A 23,367-nucleotide genomic window follows, 5' to 3' on the forward strand; every position below is an offset into this window, starting at 1 on the left:
CGTTTTAAAAATTCTAATACTTTCTGAAACATACTTTTATTATTGTATATACAAATGAGCCGTGCCATGAGAAAACCAACACAGGGCGTTTGCGACCAGCCTATTGGAAGTAGAGAAGCTGTTAGCGAACAGCATGGATCCTGACCAGACTGCGCGGATGCAAACGCATTATGTCGCGGCTCAAATCATTATATTTCATAGTTTTCTTTATCACGTGAATTTATGTGGTAATTTTCAAAATACCTACTTAGAAGATTGTACAATTGCGAGACACAGTACAAATAATCAAGTGTGTATGTATGTACATATACAAATATTCAGTCGGAATTGATCTGAATTTTCATTGAATCCCGCGGTAAAAAAGAAAGCCGTATTTTTTCGCATGAAATGTTAGGACATATTTCAAGAAGATGTGTTTTTAAATATAATTTAAGGTTCAACTGGTGGTAAATGATTTCTTTTGCATAGAGAATGTTACAATATGAAATAATTTCTTTTTATATGCTCCCCCCCCCCACCCCCCACGCCTTCATCGTTATGTTTGGGTGGGGCAATTAGTGTACTTTTAAACGCGACGACATATTAAATGAAACTGACGTCACAAATTGCGGCACACATCCTATATGAAGTTTGAACGTCAATATGGAAAAATGTATTGACGTTTCAGGTTCCATGGAAACTTAACGGAGTTATTAAATGAGTATGTAATAAAATGGTTAATTGTCAGGCATTTCAATACAGTTTTGATAAATAACCAAGTCGAGTGCATGCCATTTGTGTCCCAGGAGTTTACAGGCGGGAATTTTATTTCATTTAATTTCATTGTATTTCATTTATTATTTATAAACATTAAACGCTTACTCGATCATGATATTTTTTTTTCAATATTTCTGATCACCGATAGAGACATTCGATATCATGGCAATATCTGTTTTCAAACGACATGGCTTATTTAATTACCAATAATCATGTGGGTACTAAATTATTAACTAGAAACATAATCTGTTAGCGAGCGAGACTGCTAAACAATAATGTTTGATGTGAAATATGCGTGCCGTATCTAGAATTAATAGAATATATACATTTTTATTCCACAAGGGACTGTAAAAGACAGGGCCATATGTCTACCGTACTTATTCTTTTCTAATGTGACATGTGAGACAATGCAACATAGGAGACAAAGTGACATGTGAGACAATGCAAAATGGGAGACATGATACAAAGTAGAATTACCATGTATACATTACAGAGTTATATAGTTAAGAATAGTATAAAATCACATAGGTCCACTGTTCAAGTAAATAAAGTCTGACTATTTTTCTGCACTTTATTTTTTATCACTTCTGGAATGCTATTGACATAAGAGAAGTGTAACGTACGTACCTTGACATATTAAAACAAAATGTAAAGTAAAAAGTTGTTTAATCAGATTTTGCTCATTGAGTTTGAAAATGTTAAACATCGTTTATATCTATTTCTGTTTCGTGTGATGTTTCGAGTACATTTTTAAAATTTGATATTCCTCTTCCGGATACTCTATCAAGACAGTGTTATTCAGCATTGGTGGAAATTTTGATAAGTTCTCACTTTTCCTTAGAAATGTTATGAATATAGGACATAGTAATAGTTTTTTTACTCCGTTTTTCAACAGTATTTCAGGTATGAAACGGCGGACAGTTAACCTAACCAGTGTTTCTGGATTCTGTACCAGTACAAACCTGTTCTCCGCCAGTAACTGTCAATTTTCCCCACTTGTATGAATCAGAGGTGAAGGACGAATGATTTCAGACACAATGTCTCTTATAAAATTGTAACGGAGAACATACGCTGCGTCCGGGGATCAAGATCACGACCCCACGGGCGGGCTACATAGTAATTTCAAAGTTACATATATAGCATGATTTCATAAGACACGAAAGATCGTAAAGTTATTATTATCTCCCTTTGCGATTCTTGATTTATTCAACAGATGGATATTTCATTTATGTTAGATTGTTGGTGTATTAGGCTACTGGAGTTAAGGTTCCTCGCCTATCATTATCCTTTTATGTGTAACATACAATCCTTATAGTAAATACGGTACAACCATTTATTTTCCATTCATTGATGCATATCGGAGAATAATATTTTAATTTATGGTTTTGTTTTAGTTCTTAGTTACATTATATTTATGATTAGCTGGAACTCTGTCATACAAAAGTGACTTCAAAAGTGAAACTTTTGGCTTTTAGTACCTGAGGATTATCATTGTTTTAGTTAGAATTGTTACAGTTTCGTGTACTTGTTTAGATTCGTGGTATGTAATTTTGTTACTTGTATCTAATGTCTCGAACGTGAACGGTCTTACCATTTTTAGATTTACAAGTTTAACATAATTATTACGTGAAGTGATATATGATGTTTTCAACTGTTAATGGTAATGCTTCTTATTGATGTTTGTAATCGCTAAAAATATAAAATATAAATTATTTAATCTGAATAATAAATAGTTATAATATTAAGTCAGTGTATGCCCTATGTTACAAATAAAACTCAAAGAACTAAAAAGAACAAATTGAAATCATGATTATTAATCGAAGTCGTATAAAATAATTAACGAATAGTTACTTTGAAATATAAGGACAGTCATGACATCTAAAGGAAATCCATTGAGCGAGTCCACTATACTACGGAACCATGTGTTCTACCAGAAAAGTTACGTACAAGCGGACACCTTACCAGTGCCAACACGAAGTAACTCCCCAGTCCGCTACAAACCAATTCGAAAAACTAAACCTCAAGCAAAGGTAAGAAGTGTTTTCACTTTATATCAACAGCTTATATTACACTGCTTAAAAGATGTTACACACAGTTTCTACTTACAAGTGAAATTTTATTTCATAACTTTAACATTTTGTAACATTTGTCTTTTTATGTCCATGACCACTATTTGACAAGACTGTATTGCCTTTGCTAATAGTTTTTATCAGTTATTTTCTGTGATAAATATCAAATTTACAATTTTAATTGCTCTACTATATATGTTGTAGGGTAGAGTATATTACGAGTTTGCTATTCAGCTATTCAGCTAGCTTTTAGAGCGACGTGGTAGTGTCCCCCTTAGGTGTAAGGGTTCCCGGGTTCGATTCCCGGCCAGGGCTGAAGTATTTTCAGCCTGTTACGTTTGGCGCCCAACGTTAATAACTCACGAGTAGATATGAATGGACACCTTGGATGTAAGAGGCCCCCTGTTCGATTCCCGGTCAGGCCTGAAGTATTTTCAGTCTATTACACACCCAGAAGGTCTAACAGTAATTCAACGTGTAAGATTGTTCGAAAAGAAAGGGCATTGAGACTAGAAATACCATGTAGCAATTGACCTATGTATTGAAGAATACACTAACATTGTTGTGTGTAAAAAAGCAACGACACAGGTCTTCAAATAATTTGTAATATGCGGAGCTTTGACCATTCCATTGGGTACTTGATCCCGCTACGCTAATTTCAAGTCTGTACCTCCATAAATCTGTTGATAAATCATCTTTCCGACAAGGCCTTGGAAGGATGCTGTTAGTTAAATATGCTGAGCTACAGGTAGTAGATAGTTTTGAAACGCAAACAGAAATTCTATTAACTTAGAAATAATTAATTTGAAAAAAAGAACAAAACTAAATATCCATGAGAGCAGTCATGTTTCATCACAAACCCTATAGCTGTGCATGCATTGATGTTTACCTGTAGAATGAAAACAAACAAAGGAACACTGTGGAATCGTCTTAAAACGGTCATTGGCAATACTGTTCTGGAATTGTTGGATTTTTGAAGCAACCCGTCTTTAACATTTTTCTGTTACAGCTTCTTATTGTTGTGGGCCTACTTCGCAAATGCGTGGCTCTTTGGATGTGTTTGTAATGCTCTGTACTTCCGAGAAATCTACCCTTACTTTTTATTCTCTGGATAGTTACTGGGTCGTTTTAACCGGTTTAGTTAGCACAAACAAAAATTTTGTAAAGATACTCTTACAATGTGAAAATATGTATCTTAACTATTTCATTAACATTGTAATTTTCTATCGAAATAATATTTTCGTTTTACGTCTGAAGTCCAAACCAAAGTTAACAGCTGCAAAGAAACGGTCCTCTTCGGTCTCCCCTGTAAGGAACAAAGCGAGGAACAGCATGGAACAGCTTGAGTACAGGCGACTACAAAGGGTAGATCGTGAAAAACCGTGGCAAGAGAAGCCACCGAAACTTAAAAACAGCACTGGAACATTGAGTAAGTTAGGATTTTAAATGTAAATCTTTGAAAAAAATTAATATCGTATATGGTCATATGTATCATTAAACTCATTTGAAATTACACTACAGTATTGGAAACAATAGAATAAGATTTGTCTTGATATACAGAATAATGTTTTAAATCGACATTTCCTGCAGAAAATTCAGTGGCACCACGCCGCAACAACAGATATGTGGACTACCAAACCATTAGATGCTTGAGTCATTATTATGCAAGGTACTATTAGACAGACATTACCCTTGTAGGTAATCTATGTTAATAAGTTAAAACTAAGTCGTTTTCAGTTCTAGTTATACATCATATCCATGTTCTATATTTTACGCATCACGTGATTTTCAGAATTGTTCTATGACCGCGCACTTCCGGCTTCAATTGATAAATCCAAGGGCATTATGCGAGCCAGGAAATTCGTGTCAAACACAAAATATGGCAATATTTATGAGATAAGGTATATAAGATTTTCTGTCTTATAATTATGTTTTTGGGGGCCTCTGTGGCTGAGTGGTTAAGATCGCTGACTTTTAATCACTCGCCTATCTCAGATGTGGGTCGGAGCCTCATCTTGGGCGTTTTATTCTTCATGGAGGTCGCTATCCAGTCGGATTACGGAATGTCGTTGGCTCTACCCTGGTGAAATGCATGGAGGGGCACTTAGGGTCCTCCTCGACCATCAAAGCTGTAAAGTCGCCATGTGACTAATAACTGCGTAAGTGAGACGTTAAATCCACCTAAATATGATTTTGGGTATTTTTTTTCTGAAACTCCTCATACATAGATATATTTAAGTTTCAGTGTTTTTGTCCGAAGGTTGCCACTAACTTTTCTTGATCGCTTTTTTTCCCCCAGCAATTCTAAAAGTTTATAGGCAGTTTCTACATTTCGTTTGTGTAAACGTAGAAGTAGAATGTTTATGTTTATCAAAAGTGTTATGCATTAGGGTTAAAAGTATACACTTAGAGCATGTGATAAATGTGCACTACCATTTAACTAACATTCAAAGTTCTTTTAATAATCTACTGTAACAGTTACTGAATGACATTTTATTATGAATGAAGCTTTACGTACACAATTAATTCATTTATTACAAGCAAATTTGATGAGGATTTTCTACAATTATAGTAAATATGAAGTTAAAATAGTTAAGCGAAAGAATGGCCTGGGCTTTATCTAATTGTTCTTATCTTTCGACACTTAATATTTTTGTACTTTTGGTGGCTGCTAGCTGCCACCAGTGTCAAAAAGAATACTCCGTTTGAAAAATCTTGTCAGTTCTTAAGACCATCCTAACAACACAACCAAAAATAGTTACAAGCTTTCTAGGTAAACAATTATCTACACAACGTGCATAATTTGAAAAGCTACAATATATGCCTTAATACCATTTTTAATGTAAATTCGGCGACTAAAATCAATACAAACTGAGGTCAACGTTTTAATTAAAACAACAACGTGTATGAATACAAATATGCAAATTTATGGTCACGTGAATAAACGATGACCTCATGTCACCTGAACTGGAGCGATGATATTGATTAGCTATTGCATAGTACTGTCCCAGAGGTCACGTAGCTTATAACGTTGAAAAAGGTAGCTTATGTATATAGAAACCTAGCCTGGGAATCCAGACAGGCAATTCAAAAGTGTTTCCTAACCGCAGTGTCACACGTATAACTTCCGAAATTTAAGGCTTTATTTGATAAAGAACAATGACTTCTGATAGCAATAATCCGCGGCTAAAAATAGAAACGGAATTTCAACGGAAAAGTTTCCAAACATTTCCGGTCCATAGACAATCCCAGTTTGTACTGCAGATAGCTTTTCCAGCAAGTTGTAATACTTGTCAGAACAAACTTAAATTTCGTCATAGCTATCAAATTGTAAGATATTATATTAATGCAACCCTAGTGATCTAAGAATGTTACTGAATATTCGACTGCATTGTCTCGTGTTCGTTTCAAGCACGCAATAATATGACCGCATGTTGATTAGGCTATTTATAGAAAATCGATAATCAGCAGTGATATGGATTTCCTCAGGCGTTGATACTGCCAATTAACACTAATTAGCGCAAATTTAGTGAGATGATTTATGAACAGAACAGTACTTTATTGATATAACTTGAACATGTACAGTTCATCGTTATATCAAGAACAAAATATACTAAAATATGCTTACAATACGAGAGTGAACAAAAATAAAAGAACATTCAGTTAAAATTCATTCGATATTGTTTGCAATGTGACCTGCCGTGAGAATCAAAGACATGTATGTTTTCTAAATAATATTCCCTCACGGATAATCTTCCTTCAGCAAATGTACAATATAAGGTACTATATGTATGCATAGATACACATGTATTCGGTATAATTTCGTCTGACAAAACACGAATTATCAACGTGAAAACCCACAGGTCGCCCAAGCTGAGAAGTGTTTCAAGTTCGCTTGGACTAAGTGGTGCTACTGTATCACGATTTCATCAACTTGTAAGCCCGTGAAATTGGGCGCAGCGATGATACTAATACTCGCCTTTTTGAAAAGGCAATCTGTCAGACTGCAAGTCGTCGGATAACAGATTTGACCAACTTAAAAACTGAATTGTTTCAAGACAGATTCTGCTCACTTCAGCTAAATTCATTTGAGTCGCACCATGAGAAAAACAACATAGTGCATTTGTGACCAGCATCGGCCCAAATCAAACTGCGGATCCATACACCACTCTGGTCAGGATCCTTGCTGTTCGCTAACGCACTATGCTGGTTTTCTCATGGTGCGTCTCAATATATCTGGATGAAATATATGTATAAAATGTAAAACGGTTTCGTATCGCCAGTTACATATTTTCGACATTTTTCTCGGTCTGACTAAGTTGTAGGTTTGTCTGACTTAATGTCCAGCATTTTTGCCAAGGAGTGATAATTAATGCACCTCTAAAATACACTAGCTGCAGAACTGACATTCTGAGGTGCATCTGTGGTGCATGTTTGTGTTGTTTTCTTTCACAAAAGTCTCATGAAAAACCACAGCTATCTGATACGGACTAAATCAGTGTGTATAATAATTCATGACAGACACTGCCCAAAAGCTTTAAAAAGAAATCTTAAAAGCTGAATGATTTGGAGAAAAAGCTTATATTATCTATTCATAGTAAAACATTTTCGATGTAATTTATGTTGTCGTTTTCCTCACAGATAATCAAAACTATTCGTTAAAGACTGAATCAGTGTGTATGTAAACAATGACTGGCAGTGAAAAAGGATTAATTTTGAAACCAAAGCCGAATATTAAAAAAAAATGCAAAAAAAGTTCTTATAGTTTATATTAACAATTCCTCAGTTGTCACTTTCTTTGTAATATTTTAAACATTGATTAGCAGCCACCATCAGCGCTTTGAGCACTTTGATTATGGTTATTGGAATTATCTTTTCATATGTCTTTTTATTCGTTCAGGGAGGAAGCGCCTAAAAACAAGAGGACAAAGTCACCAGAGCCACGAAAATGGATATGGGAAGACGACTTTCTGCTGTGGATGCATGGCACAAGAGACAAATATATGGAAGATATTGGTTCGACAAGAAATAAACAAATATCAGCCGTTCAGAATCAATCAAATGGATCAACAAACACAAACACACCAAGGTGAGTTTACTTTTGTAGTAACTGCGGTTCAATATCATGGTATATTATCTATTGCATAATTGTATGCCACAGTGTAAACCCTGGGGCTTGCTTTCTGTTTTAAAATGTTCGTTTTTTTGATATTTTCGAGTTTAAATCAGAAATACATTGTAATCATAATGCAAGACACAAATCAAGACGTATGACAGGATGTTTTTTTTTAGGGCAACCAACTTTGTCCTTCTAACTATGACTTTATAAAGGATTTAAATAACAAAACTGTAATATAAAAAATAAACATTTATGAAAACGGGTTGGTGTAGATGATTCTTGTTATCAGCTAAAAACCAAGACTGTTTCTGGTGATTTCAGTATACAGCGGCAACCAAAAGTAGATAACATGACAATTTTTTTACATTACAGACCCGGGAGCCTTCCTTCTATTAAAGAACACGGTCGACCAAATGCAGCAATTTATGCGTAAGTCCTTTCAAATGACGCACGTGCCTAATCTACAGACACCGACACAGAAATACACATTTATATGCTCCTAATATTCATACGTTTAAGCATGCTGTATGTCACACAACATTGCAAACTACAATGAAGAGCAAACTACAGAGAGCATGTGCATATTGCATGAACGCTTGTTTTGCACATGTAGTGTTTCGCGTTATTTATTGATCACAAATATTAAATATACATTATAGTTTATGTCAGCATTAGAAACCGTCAACGATTATTGATTAATATTGTGCTCGTTTACATAAAATAAACAAAGTATTAATTTTTGGACGCTCGAGAAGAAGCACCCTTTTCAGTAATTTAGTCTTTCATTTACAGTTTGTATTTCTTGTGGACCTGCTTTGCTATGCATGGCTCTGGCTGCGTTTGCTTACTATAAGCTGTCGGGAAACATACCGTTACTTCTTTTTATTCCACAGTTTCTTGAAAAATGGACTTGAAATAGAAGCATTTTAAAAACATCGAAAAAGCCAGAAGCTATCGAATCCCATGGAGGCTTTTCTATCTTGCTTTCTGTGCGAGCCATAGCAAATGCATTGGCATGCACAGAACCAGCTATTGCTATATATAAACCCAAATAGATTCTCTCTAAATGACAGTTGTGCCCTTCTTGCGTAAGTGCTGGATGGTATGCCAGTATATTTACTTCTCACATCTTTCATTCTCAGTTATGTTAAACATGAGCATAAAAAAACGGACCACTGACAAGATTTTACAAAAGGCTTTACCTTAAGGTAGTTCTGCACGTTTGATAAATCAGAAGTCAAGGTGTAACGTGAATTATCTATATAACATAAGATAAAGCCTGAACCCGGCATACGGAAGTAAAATGATCCTACGTATAAATGTAATCTCGTACTTACATTCATATGACCGATAATATTACGTTCTTTCTTAAAATGAAAAAAAAAACTGTAACAAAAATGTTGGCACGTGAAATAATTCCAAAGATGCCTCCAATTCCGATTGAAACTATTCGCAAAAATGACATATTAAAATCGTAGTTGTCCTATAAACTCCAATTATGACAACTTGCGCAAAGGCCCAATTTTTCAAATAAAAAAAATTCAAACGACTTGCTAAAATTTCTATCTTTAGTAATCAGGACCAGGGTTTAATGAAATTCTACATTGTACAAAATATGGTCCAAACGTGCAGAACTACCTTAATGTTGCTGGTAGGAGAGAGCAAATAATTGTTTATATGATATTCAATTTCATTTGCAGAATGTACGTTTTTATATTCCCAATGCTATTGATTGTTTTTATAATAAATTTTACCGAAGCTCTCACAATGTCAGTTTCATATTTCATGCATAAACTAGTAAATGCATGTATGCTTCGTTCAGCACGGTATCACAAACTGCACAAAGCAAGTGACAGTTTTTTCGTTGAATTATTGAAATGAACATATAATAGTTAGATGTTGAAAATGGTACACCTGCTTTTCTGTTATTAACTTACATTTTAAATGCATTCATTTCAATAAATTATTTATGCAATCCGTTACCTTACAAAAGTTACTTAATTGTCATATTTGAGTTTCAATGGATTGGTTTCTTTATTATGCATATTGTATTGGATACGTGCTCTAGCCAGAAGTCTATCCAAGTTTGAATAACTTGCTGACGTGTCTGATCCGCAGTCATCAATACAGAAATACATTTATAATCTAATACATACATTTTCCCTATCCTTTTCCATTTGAAATTATTACGTCCATTTTCTATGAACAGCAAAACGATTGGTGCCAAAGTTACGATAACGCTGCTTAGTGATATCGGGCCAGGGTTTTGATGATGTCCGCGTACACTCAAGAGAACGTTCCATAGATGACTTAATGCTAAATTAAGCAAAATATGTGCAATTTATAATATAACCTTGTTAACAAATGGAAAAGAAATATAATGTAAATATAAGAAAATATTTACAATCGCCCTATTCTTTTCCATAGGAAATTTTGACATTTTTTGCGTAGGAACTGCAAAATGAAAGGCGCGAAATTTACCTCAACGCTGCTTAGTGCTAACGGACCACTGCTTTGACGAAGTCAGGGAGAACGTTCCTTATATGGCGCCGCAGTTATTCCGTCTGGTGAACAGAATTGCCGGGATGCTGATTTTAATGTTAAATGCAACAAAATGCGTGCAATTTAAAATAAAATCTTGATTACAAGTGGAAAGGAAAATTAATGTAAATATAAGAAATGATTTTTTTTCTGTGTTTATGCGAAATGAACGACAGAAAATGACCGGCAAATTTAACATGAACCGCATTATTTCATTTCCTAAATGAATTAATATTTTCTAAATGAATTAATATTTTTCGGAGTTTATGCGAAATGAACGACAGAACATTATCGGCAAATTAAATATGAATCGCTAACATGGATTTACTGATCTTATTCGGTAGTTCATTTCGCATGAAAATTCTTAAATATATGCAATACGATAAATGCATGCTTGTTATAATTAATACAACTTCACACTGTATAAAACATTAGTTTATAATGCATGAATGTTGTTTCATATTTGTATCGCATGCTTTTTTTTTTCTGAATATTTTTGTAATATATATAATAGTTAAATTCATCGGTAATTTCATGGTGAAACGCAAACTGTGATGAAAAGAATCATTCATGAAGTATCCTTTCAGGTATTCACTTGATTAGACATAATGAAATTTATATTAAAATATAATGAATATCCTTAATTACATATTAGCAGTAGATTCTTTTGTAAACTGTTATTAAATGTTAAAGTTGTCTTTTTCGTAAAGTGTAAAGCATAAGCTGTAAAATTTTATTGACTAGACTTTCATTTGGTCTAGATTTCATATAAACGTCTACTGAACATGGAATGTTCAATGCCACTGTTGGCAATAGACGATTGTTGAGATAATTTACAACTTCTTTTGCAGAGTTCAGTATTCATCTGATTTCTGCTTCATATAAAGCTCTATTGATTGTTTAAATAATTTAAGTTATAAATCCTGACGAAGTGTCTGTTCAATATTATGATAAATGCATACAATACATGTCTTGTCACGGCTGCACATGTATATGTGTTTTATAATTCATTTGTATTTCTCTGCGAAGTATGCAATCCCTTTTATTTCCGATAACAAAACAATTTTATTAATTGCGCAATATCCAAGTCTCCAGACATCGATATCTGTATATGTGCCCGTATTAGACAACAGAAATTTAGCATAGCTTTGTTCTAGAAGTATGTAAGAAAGATTATAAATAAATGATTCAAGCATATTATATGCAAGATATCTGCAGTTCAACTTGAAATGTGCGTTCTTTATCCCAAAGTGTTAGTTAAAGTATGATCAAGCATTCTCAGTTTTTCTCATTACTGCTTGGAAGAAACACGTTTTTAACGTGCCATTTCAAATAATAAATTTATATCCACGAAGAGTTATTATAAGTAGAATTTTATAACTTTTAACCAAGATAACAGAAACATGTTGCTTACTTTGGATAATGTATGATTTTTTTTGTCATAACATCTGCAGAATCCCGAAGAATTGGACCATGATCAACAATTAGGTAAATTTTGCTGTCTTATCGGTAAAATTATCCCCTAGAAAACACCTGGCTGGATAATGTATGTTTTTTTTTGTCATAACATCTGCAGAATCCCGAAAAATTTAATACCGGGTTCTGTAACCAACATATCAGGAGAGATTCTGCAGATGTTATAACATGGAATGGACATGCGCAAACACTTTTTAGCATAACACCTGTAAAAAAGCTAGAAAAAGGGGTCTTTTGTCCATTAACGGAATGCGCAGGAATGTCTGCGCTGTTTGATCACGTTAATTTCCGAATAAATTATCCGTTGTGAGGCCTTAATACATTTACGTTTTGCCACGGAAAGCGCATATGCAATTTCTACATTTGAATTGTGAAAAAAATAACATGTTAATGTGTATCAGCGGTTTTAAACGTATATTATCAAAACATAACATTCAAGTACTATCATTAAAAAATAGAAGTGTGTTTTAACAATCAGCTGAAACTGAATGGCATTTAATTATGAATATAGCTCTGTACACACAATTAATTTATATATTTAGTAAAAGCAACACATAATTGATAAGGATGTAAATTTATAAGGATAAAATTGTTTAGTTATTAATGTTTATTATATAATAAGCACATTAAATATAGTCACTTCCTGAGACTGTTGCTAAAAAGTATTCATTAACAATTATCTCGATATAAGAAACACGGCTTAACCCTTAGCCTGCTGCAGGCGAATTTAACAGCCTTTGCAAACAGCTTGGAACCAGATCAGACGCCGATTAAATCGGCGTCTGATCAGGTTCCAAGCTGTTTGCTACTCTGACAATATTTCTTCCAATTTTGGAGCAAATTGAATGAACTTTACAATTTTAGCAGACGACATTTCCAGCAGACGACAATTTATCTAGCATGCTAAGGGTTAAATAAAACTTCTACTATACTCCGAGGAGACTTAGTGTCAGCTCGTGTAGTTATCATATCCTCGGGCGCACAAGGTACCCACAAGTTTCCATGATATTATTTTTTTAATTCCTTTGGTTATTACAAATGTATTGCACGTATACATATTTGCCGTTCTAAATACTGACTGTTGAGTTGATTTCTTTCACCTTCTCCGATGACATTTGTGGCTTCAGCTCGTACAATTATCATCGTCTAGAGCGTACAAGGCGCCGACATGCTTCTATAGTTCTCCAGAGAATGTTCCGTGGTTGGTACGTACGCAGTTTTATTAAGAGATTGAAACGAAAGGTAAGTTTGTATTACATTTTATTACATTCACAAATTAAAACAAGATAAATAAGTTTATACATATTTTAGGAATACCTCAAAGTTGCAATTATTATTTATGAATACTTAGCAGGTAGTAATGATTATTACACAAATCAATTAGGTTCGGTTTGAGACTTTTAAGGTGAATTCATTTTGAACAAAACGGAGCAGATATTCACTGACATGCCAACAGTAGTCTGCAGAATTAAAATTCAATTAGCAGTCATCATAGTTATTCTCAAGGAATGGATTCAAATTAATAAATGCCTTTTCTATCTCGATGGGCTACTGGCATCATATATTTTTTTTCAGAATGAAAATACTTCAAAACTATTTATGTCTAAGATTCCAAAATCTTAAACATGTTTACATGCGACGGGACAGTTTTTATGTGGTTAATCACAATAAATTAAATAACCTTTTCAAAGGCACTCCTGGAACATGGGCGGCCATGGATGAAATTCATCGAAGAATATAGAGAACTGGTTTCACGTATAAGATCCAGGTATGGGATGATGAAACAATCTTGCCGCATAGATCTGAAACAACTGGACGAATTTCTTAACAGGAAACATGGTAAATATTTGAGCCGCTCCATGAGAAAACCAACATAATGCATTTGCGACCAGCATGGATTCTGACCAGACTGCGCGGATGCTGTTCGCTAACGGTTTCTCTAATTGCAATAGGCTTTGAAAGCGAACAGCATGGATCCTGACCAGAGTCTGGACCAATGCTGGTCGCAAACGCACTATGTTGGATTTCTCATGGTGCGGCTCATTTGTCTGCAGATGAAATTTGATATCACATAGATTTGGATTGATCTAAGGTTAACCTAGGGTTTGGAAAATGAACGTACTAGTATTTGGTGTAGTGCTAGAGGGGTTACCAAAACCAACGAGTAGTTTTGAAGTAGAATTGAACATATAACTACAGCTAAACTTTTGACCCAGCCTGAGGTTTTACGTATCATGTAAAGTCTGCATCTTGATACCTATGAGCCTTGATTTAATATCCACAAAGATCACATATAATATTATTCCAAGTCTCATTATTTTTTATTCCAAGTCTCTTTTTAATTCTAGCTCGTCTTGCAAGAAGTTAGCGATCTCCAATTCTTCCTATATGTAGATATTGCATTTAACTCGACCTCTTCTATCTGCTCTTCTTCATGTGAAAGGCATTCTTCGGCTGTTGTTTAAACAAATAATAAAGCACCACACGTTATAACTGTTAAAGTTACATATAATAATCTCTAAATACAGAAATAAATTACTCAACAGTAGTACTCAACCATTTCCTTGATAACTTTATACATTTGGTCTTATTTGATGGTAGTTCAGTGATTAATGATCATGGTCCTTTGTACCGTTTGCACATCTTTTGCAGTGTATGAGAAAACATTTCGACAATTTGCGCCGAGTGGAAAACTTCATAAAGACGATTTAATGGAATACTTCAACAGATGCGACTTATGGCCGACACAACGAGAAATTAATCGTAGTTTTGACACCATTTTCAGAGGTATAATTAAGCTCCAAGCAGCGATGTTACCTCTCATAGCGTTATATCGCAGATTTCACACAAATGTGACCATGAAAACCACATGACCCTTAAAGAAATTTGTAGTTTCAATTTGACTCCGTTATTTTATTATACCCATTAGCCTTACATATCAAAAGCACTCAAAACAGCTCTAATTAAAAAAAAAAAATGAATAACGACAACTGTTAAAAGTCTTGGAGGGCAAAGCTAGGTCTCTGTACTGTAATGGGAGACAACTGTGTATGAGACTGAGGTATAACATGATTTAATTGGTGAAGTGCCAATGTGTCTTTCTAATACAAAATCTGTTGTTAGTTATTCTGAACATTATATTCCATCATTTATTGGACGCTTGTCGAAATCTTTAAAATTCTGCGGCCAAATTTGTCCGAAGAAAGAAATGTATTTGCATGTATCTTTCATATTTTCATGCATATATGATAAAATGTTCATCTAAGTTATCCATTTAAACTCGATGTTCAATGTTGATTTCATTTCAATTTCCATGCGTTTACACAATTTGTATCGACAAAAACAGGTTCAAGAAACACTGCTGAAGTGGTTTTCCTGTTGGATTGTTCAACCAGCACCGGGATTGTTGGGTTTCATAACCTGATTAAATTTGTCAAAGATCTCGTGCATATAATGGATATTGCACCAGACAGAACTAGAGTGGGCGTTGTTCCATTTAATGAAGATGTCTTCAGCTCCTTTAGTATAACAGCATACAGTAACAAACGGGATGTGTTAGAAGCCATCTGTACGTATTATATGATTATTGAAAAAAAACACATGCATAATCGAGAGCTGTACGCAATATATATATGTATATATACATATATATATATATATATATATATATATATATATATATATATATATATATATATATATATATATATATGTATATATACATATAGTTCATATCTAATGAAAAAGGACTAACGAAAGTATTGCGATTAACCCTCTTAATGTTAAGCACTGCCATAACAATAAGTTTAATAGAAACATGTACGTCAAAATTATTAATATTAAAGTTATATATAATTTTGTTATGTTCTTGTTGATACGGCAAACAATATTTAAGAAATAATAAGTTCACAAACGTGGTTTATCGTAGAATAATCCGAGTTTTGAGTTCTTACGCGTAAGAATATATCACGAAGGCCGTAGGCCAGAGTGATATATTGTTTCGCATGAGAACGAAACACCCGGATTATTTTACGATGAATCACACCTAGTAACTTATTATTTCGATTCTAACACGACATACTAGTATCAAAAGTGTTAGAAAAAATGGTAACTACTTTTTACGACCGTGCTACGCACCTGGATCGGATGTCGTCATTGCACGCGAGTGGTTTATTGCTGAATAACCCGAGAAAACATCAGTTTTTACACCCAGAGTAGATTACCAACAATGTAGCATAGTCAATAAAAAGGCAATTAAAAGGAAACTTGCACATTAGTGGCGACTATCCCAATACAGAAATAGCATATATTTTTTGTTTATACAGTAACTTCATTTAATTTTTTCCCTAATTGTGCCGTGTTGTATACTTTAAAAAGAATGCAATATAATTAATGTCGTGTTTTCAATTTTAGCTCGTATTAATCTGTGGCACGGACTAACACGCACTGATCTTGCATTGCGGCTGATGAAAGAAATGTTTAAGGTATATTTTATTCTTGATATTCATAAATGTTTTGAAAAGGGTTTAATGTTTAAATTCAAGGTAGGATACTAGTATGACAATTTATCATGATACAAACAAACGCAGCTGAAATCTTGTTTTCAGCTAAGTTTTATCTGAGTCTTGCAAAGACTATTCGGTTGTGGGGATCCTGCATATTTAGGTCATTCAGCTACCCGATGAATTCTACTCTTCAGTGTAGAATCATGTATTCGAGCATGGAAATGTTAAAAATATGGGGCGGGGTGGTGTTGATATTGAGGTCACGTGTTGTTTAAACACTGATATATGCATAATCCTTTACAGCCATTTAACAGATGGTAGAAGGAAATTAATGCGTACAGTCTTATCATTCATTTGATTTAATTTTCTACATACTTGACTGTTTACAAATGTTTGTTTCTTGTTATAGAAACTGCCGAAATTCCCAGCTCCTTATGATATATAAAGGACCTGGTCCTGACTAGCTTGTGATCAGCCAATCCTGAGGAATCCTGTAGTTGATAACACGTGAAACAAAATTTTGAGTTACATAAACAACGAAGAAAAAATGTTGGACGTTTAATATTTGATGTCATTCAAAAATATGAAACATTTTAAATGTAGTACAGATTCCTATATTCATTTCTAGGATTCTAGGCCGGGTGTTCAGAAAATTGGCATTGTGTTAACTGATGGTCAGTCAACGTATCATGAGAAGACGGTAAAGGAAGCACAACAGTCACATGAAATGGGAATAGAGATGTTTGCTATAGGTCAGTTCATATACACTAATTGATCGCGGCCGATGAGGCCGCGATCATATTGAATAGGACAAGTATTTGCACGCTGGGGAAAATATTTCATGATGGGCCTGTCAGTTCTTTACTTGTGGGTGAAACAGGTCTCATAAGCGTAAATACGACTAGCTTCTGATTATAAAACATACCGTACGATTTGTTGTGAATTAACTGTTGTTGTACTTTTAGTAGTTTAACCGCCACCCTTGTTTAAGAGCAACATTTAAAAACAAGTTTTTTTCATCCTCAAGTAATAAGTAAGTAGACTCGCCCAGTTTAATCAATCTAGACGCATAATCTAGCTGTTATAGAGCGCTTACTTCACCCGATTTACATTCGGAACATTTTCACGCGTTTCGGGCTTTATCGTATGTTGAACATGGGATTTTTGAACCGTCCAAAGATGCTGGAAATGTTTGTCTCATTGTTTATTTTTTTTTAAATAAAAATGTTACTGCTTTCATTGTCTACCACTTTTTTCCACCCTTGCCTGAAAAAAAAGTAAAGAGTTTGTACACTGTTCAGACAATTTAACCAAACACAAGTTTACCTGCATAAACAGAAAGCATGATATGTCACCATGTGCGGATCAAGTGGTGGGGAGGGGGGGGGGGGGTCCGGACCCCCTCTGGTAAATCTTTAAAAAAAGGAAAGAAGACAAGAAGGAAAGAAAATGTTTTTCGAAAAAGGCAACATTAGGACTGCATGTAAAGTATATGCGGCTGCTGCTACATACGACCCCGACATAATTCATATTATTTATCTTAAAGAAACTAAGAATTTAACCTTCAAGAAAGCTTGATTTTATCATTTTTTCCAAATTTAACAGGTTAGTCCATAAAACTGTTCCAGAATGCAAAAAATGAAGTGCTAAATTTCAAAATTTCCAGGGTGTGGGGGGGGGGAGGAGCAGGGGATCGGACCCCCTCTGAGAAAATTGGCTGTGTCCGTGCATGGTCACTATACCTGTCCAGTACTGGACATTATGGTAAACGCTTCTTTCCTGCACAAATGACAATTTCGCAACTTCTGTCCGGTTTGTACAAATTTCTGGCCGCGATAAACAATTTGACTTGTACAATACTTGTGTAAAACGCAAATTAGGCTAGTCAATATACAAAGCCCGTGTGAAATTGGAATACAAATATAGGATAGAGATTTTAGTATAGGCTAGTTAATATACAGTATTCTTATGAAATGGGAATAGATATGTTGGTATAGGTTAGTTAATATGCAGTATTCTTATGAAATGGGAATAGATGTTTTGGTATAGGTTAGTTAATATGCAGTACTCGAGTGAAATGGGAATAGATATGTTGGTATAGGTTAGTTAATATACATTATTCCTATGAAATGGGAATAGATATGTTGGTATAGGTTAGTTAATATACAGTACTCGAGTGAAATGGGAATAGATATGTTGGTATAGGTTAGTAAATATACAGTACTCGAGTGAAATGGGAATAGATATGTTGGTATAGGTTAGTTAATATACAGTATTCCTATGAAATGGGAATAGATATGTTGGTATAGGTTAGTTAATATACAGTACTCGAGTGAAATGGGAATAGATATGTTGGTATAGGTTAGTTCATATACAGTATTCCTATGAAACGGGAATAGATATGTTAGTAAAGCATAGTTAATATAGAATACTCGTGTGAAATTGGAATAGAGTTATTGGTATAGGCTAGTTTATATACAATATGCGTATGAAATGGGAACAGTGATGTTGGTTTAGTTTAATTAATATATAATAATCGTGTGGAATTGGAACAGAGATGTCGGTTCAGGTTAATTAATGTATAATAATTGTGTGGAATTGGAACAGAGATGTCGGTTCTGGTTAATTAATGTACAATAATCGTGTGAAATGGGAACAGAAATGTTCGTTAAGGTTAGTTAATATTCAATACTAGTGAAATGGGAACGGAGATGTTGGTATAGGTTAGTTAATATACAATACACGTGTGGAGTTATAATACAATATTCCTATTAAATTGGAATAGAGATGTTTACTATAGGTTAGTTAAATTACAGTATTCGTTTGAGAAGGGAATAGAGATCATGCTAGAGGTTAGGTATAAAACAATGCTCGTGTGAAATGGATTAGAAAAGTTTACTGTAGGTTAGTTAAAATACAGTATTAGCATGTAATGGGGATAGAGATATTTGACATAGATCACTTCGAACAATATATAAAATGTTTTATGTAATGAATGTCTAACCGTATTTTTCAGGTATTTGAATATAAATCTTATTACTAGCTCATTAATTGGTTACACAGTTCTTTTTGTTTTCCACCAAAATGTCATATACAGATATCCAAAAAGTTCCCGATTCTGTTGGATTCGCTGTTTAAAACATACTGATCGATGCTATATCTTTTATTATTTGGGACATGTTCTCAAGAAAGGGCGTAAAACGAATTCTTGTCAAATTCACTTAAAGGTTTTGAAGAGTTTCCTTTTAATAGTGTACATCTTTTAGTTGATAAACTTTACTTGATTTTTTGTTTTTGTTTTGTTTTCATGTGATGCTCATATTAATTTTCAGGTATTGGAAGTAAAGCAGATATGTCGGAGTTACAACACATAGCTACAAATCCTGACAACTTATTTCACGTTCTTGACGTAAAATCGCTGGGCACGATACGGCGACAAATTGAAAAACGTTTCTGTCTTGGTAAATATATTTCATTATCTTGGAAGTCTCTCCACCAGGGATTTAGTGTATAACAATCCAATCGTTTAAAGTTTTACAGCTTGTATGGCTGTTATGTATTACTTTCATAGTTACTGCTGGTTAAGATATAATTATTCAGATGTTTACTTTTACAGTAACATATTTATTCTTTCAGTTGTAATTTCAGTTTCATTTCTTCAAGTCTCTAAGTTTGCACGCCAAAGGCTTTTGTATTGTTGTTATTTGACAGATAAACAATAAAATTATTTACGCACAGTATTACGGCGAGTTTGTCTTAAGCAGTAAGTACAGTAAGTAAATAAACGATCAGTAGCATTCTATAGTTTAAAACAAACATCTTTCAAAGTTAAATCAGTAGTTGGCTAATTGGTGCAGAATTTGAAGAACATTTCATTATTTGGCAGTGAATTTTTGTAACGATTAAATCTTGCATAAAAGCTAAACGTTTCTTTCTATTTTTGCACAATATATATATAGTAACCTGGCCTTTGTCTGGTTGTATTAAGTGTAATGTTGTGACAATCGCTATTTTCTTGTAAAATGATGTAGTAAAAAAGGAATGATACTGCAAGTACAAACTGTCATGCAGAGCCTCGAAATTATAAACTGTATTTACTCCCAAGTAACTTGAAAACGTCCACTGATATTACGAGAAAGGTATAATTGGATAACATACAATTTAAATATGCTAAACAGATATTTTAATACAAGAAACACAAATGCATGTGATAAAATATACGATCCTTTAAAAGCAGAGCATACACCCACGCAAATAATAGCAGACTCGGTCTGATCGAGTCTACTCAAGAAAGGTATTTGAAAGTGTGTAACACCCCTCTTGCCCCCTAGCACCGGTTTAAGTGGAAATCTACCACAGAGATAATGAATGAACTCTATGATCCAAAAAGGACTAGAAAACATAACAACCCTTAATCCAAGTACGGGTAAGATTTTTATGGTCGTCAAACGGCACTGAACGATTGCTGTTGTGCTAGTTAATAAAATCTACAGGAGGATTCTTTGGTGGAAGCATAGAATGCAATCAAGCAAAATAATGATGTGATAAAAGATATCTGTTAATTATTTTGCATTATTGTATGTGGTTTCTGTCTGGCACAGCATCATGTGGTTTCTGTCAGCATCTGATACCTAGGATTCATGGACATGGAATTCTTCAGAATGAGGCAATTGATATAATTTGGACAACATTCCCGCCTGCCGCCGCTAACATTGATACGACACGTTCATTGCAACGCTTTCGACTGGGTACAAATAACAAGCACTGATATTACGTATCCAAAATATCTCCTAATAGATAACTTCTGTACTCCATTTAACACGTATTCAATCCGTATATCCAGTCAGATGTCATTATTATTGTACCTTTCACTGTTCCTGTCACTAAATGCACAAATCAAAAAGGTATAACTATTTATATATTCACAGATACACCAACATTTGCACAAATCAGAGCATCCAGTACAAGTCATATTTGCCGGCCTATTGACCAGTCAGAAGCATTGGAAGTACTTTGGACTTGCTATCCGCCAGACGGATGTAGTCTTTCTCATGTTCGTCCTTCTCGGTGGATCAGACCCATTGTGGAGGGGAAAGAAGCCTGGTCGATGCTAGGTTAGAAACCGCTCCATCAGCGTTTCAGTAGTTTGGTACAGTCTATATAGTGTGTAAACTTTCGTTTTAAAATCTCATCGATTTGCATCAAAAATCAATTATAAAACAATTCTAAGCTTGTGTTCTGCTTCAAATTGTACTTTTAATGCAGCATTATAAAACTGTTAAAATAGTCTTTAAATGCTATAACATGTTCTTATAAACATTGTTTCATGGTCATTTTGCATTTTGTACATTTTGTACATTTGTAAATATTACTCTTGTTTGTCAACAAAATAAACTGAATTTCTCTTGTGCTGTAATGTACTCTTTTCTTTCCTGTACGTTTCCTTTTGACATTTTCCTCTTTAAACAATTTACACTGAAAACATTTCCTAAGTTCAGTTGGACTAATAGTTTTGATTTCTCATTTCTAGACACAGCTGAAAAGAAATGATGTAGATTTAATCATTATATAGAGTTTTATGTATGGTTACAGATGATGAAATCATTAGAGCAACAGGAATGAAGGCATGTTTACGACTGGTTATACAATCACGACTCCAGCGTCATGGTTACATCACTGTACCATCTGACGTCAAAGATGACGTAGAACACGTGACGAGTGAAACACAAGCGTTGCAGATCATTGAAAAGTTCATAGAGGATCGACAGAAAGTGAAAAATGGAAACTAGTTACGCCGAATTAGAAAAACCGAATTACGGAAGTGTTACACTTCTAGTAACATACAGTTACATCCAACTTGCAAGATGAGCTTCGAATGTCTAACTCTGTACTGGTGTTCTTCCTAGCTTTATATCGACAAAGTGTAGATCTAGATCTATTCTTGTTTAATGCAGAAATATGCACAGACATAGACAGAAATAAACAGCACTTTGTTTTCAAAACATGGAAAATCAAATGTATATATACTTTAATGCCAATAAGGTTCTTGACTAAAATTGTTGCTGTGTTAAGTTTTCGCAAAAACAATTTGCAATTGGTAGATCTAGATCTGTCTATGAAAAAGAAGACGAAAAAAATGCGAATGCTAATGGCCAATACGAGACGAAACGCAAGTGACAGGAAATAAAGAGTCAATTTGCCTTTTCTCAGAAGAGGTCGTGTATTCATTCTGCATAAGGATCAGTTGCATGTTGTGTTCCTGACTGTGAAAAAGAAGATAGCACCTCTAGGAAAACACTTTAAACAAATGTCCACTTATCTGTTACCATTAAGTTGCGTGGAACGCTACATACTGCTGCACTTTGTGTCAATTCCATTAATCACCAGTCATGCTGATATGAAACTCGGATCAGTTTTCCAAAACTACTACTATTCAGTGAATACACACAATAATATATAACCGTACAATAAAATGACAACACCGCAGAAATGTAAAATGGCATTTGTTTGCTTAAATGGGCATATCCTAGATGGATACAAGAACTTGAGAAATAATAACATAGTGTGAGAAAAAAATCTTCAAACAGTGTTAAGTCAAAAGGTTTTTTAAAAAAAAAACCCGAACGCTTTGGGCATTTAAAAAAAACTTTTTCAAGATAGCATTAAATCAAAACAATTACAGCGTATATTTTGTTAGTAAAGTTCGATATATATATATATATATATATATATATATATATATATATATATATATATATATATATATATATATATATATATATATATATGTTGTAGTCCAAACTGTAATCTAGGCAGATCCCGAATCTGCCTAGACCAAACTAGAATTCTAGTTTGGTCTAGGCGTAACAAGAATTCCAGTTTAGTCTAGACCGATTCCCGA

At 34.1% G+C, this 23,367-nt stretch overlaps 1 protein-coding gene across 2 annotated transcripts; it reads left to right on the forward strand.

The window, feature by feature from the left end:
• Window positions 1-2,113: 2,113 nt before the first annotated feature.
• LOC123537793 (uncharacterized) lies at window positions 2,114-22,736 on the forward strand. 2 transcript variants are annotated; one of them, XM_053524590.1, is made up of 15 exons: window positions 2,114-2,296; window positions 2,621-2,786; window positions 4,083-4,254; window positions 4,618-4,726; window positions 7,726-7,914; window positions 8,317-8,373; window positions 13,089-13,203; window positions 13,653-13,800; window positions 14,614-14,748; window positions 15,308-15,529; window positions 16,375-16,445; window positions 17,095-17,218; window positions 19,799-19,927; window positions 21,395-21,580; window positions 22,059-22,736. In XM_053524590.1, the coding sequence occupies exons 2-15, from the start codon at window positions 2,628-2,630 to the stop codon at window positions 22,253-22,255; spliced, it is 2,013 nt and encodes a 670-aa protein (XP_053380565.1). In that variant the 5' UTR covers window positions 2,114-2,296; window positions 2,621-2,627; the 3' UTR covers window positions 22,256-22,736. The 2 variants fall into 2 exon arrangements, with proteins under 2 accessions (XP_053380565.1, XP_053380566.1); XM_053524591.1 differs by lacking the exon at window positions 2,114-2,296 and having other exon boundaries at window positions 2,342-2,786.
• The last annotated feature ends 631 nt before the right edge of the window (window positions 22,737-23,367 follow it).

This window comes from Mercenaria mercenaria, chromosome 15, assembly GCF_021730395.1.
Source record: "Mercenaria mercenaria strain notata chromosome 15, MADL_Memer_1, whole genome shotgun sequence".
In the NCBI taxonomy this organism is placed as follows: Eukaryota; Metazoa; Mollusca; class Bivalvia; order Venerida; family Veneridae; genus Mercenaria; species Mercenaria mercenaria.

What these genes read in the sequence shown, in the direction of transcription:
- LOC123537793 (XM_053524590.1), top strand. Translation starts at nt 2,628, where the DNA reads ATGACATCTAAAGGAAATCCATTGAGCGAGTCCACTATACTACGGAAC. An exon ending in ATTTCTTAACAGGAAACATG is followed by an intron (nt 13,801 to 14,613) that starts GTAAATATTTGA and finishes CATCTTTTGCAG; the next exon opens with TGTATGAGAAAACATTTCGA. An exon ending in AATAGAGATGTTTGCTATAG is followed by an intron (nt 17,219 to 19,798) that starts GTCAGTTCATAT and finishes ATTAATTTTCAG; the next exon opens with GTATTGGAAGTAAAGCAGAT.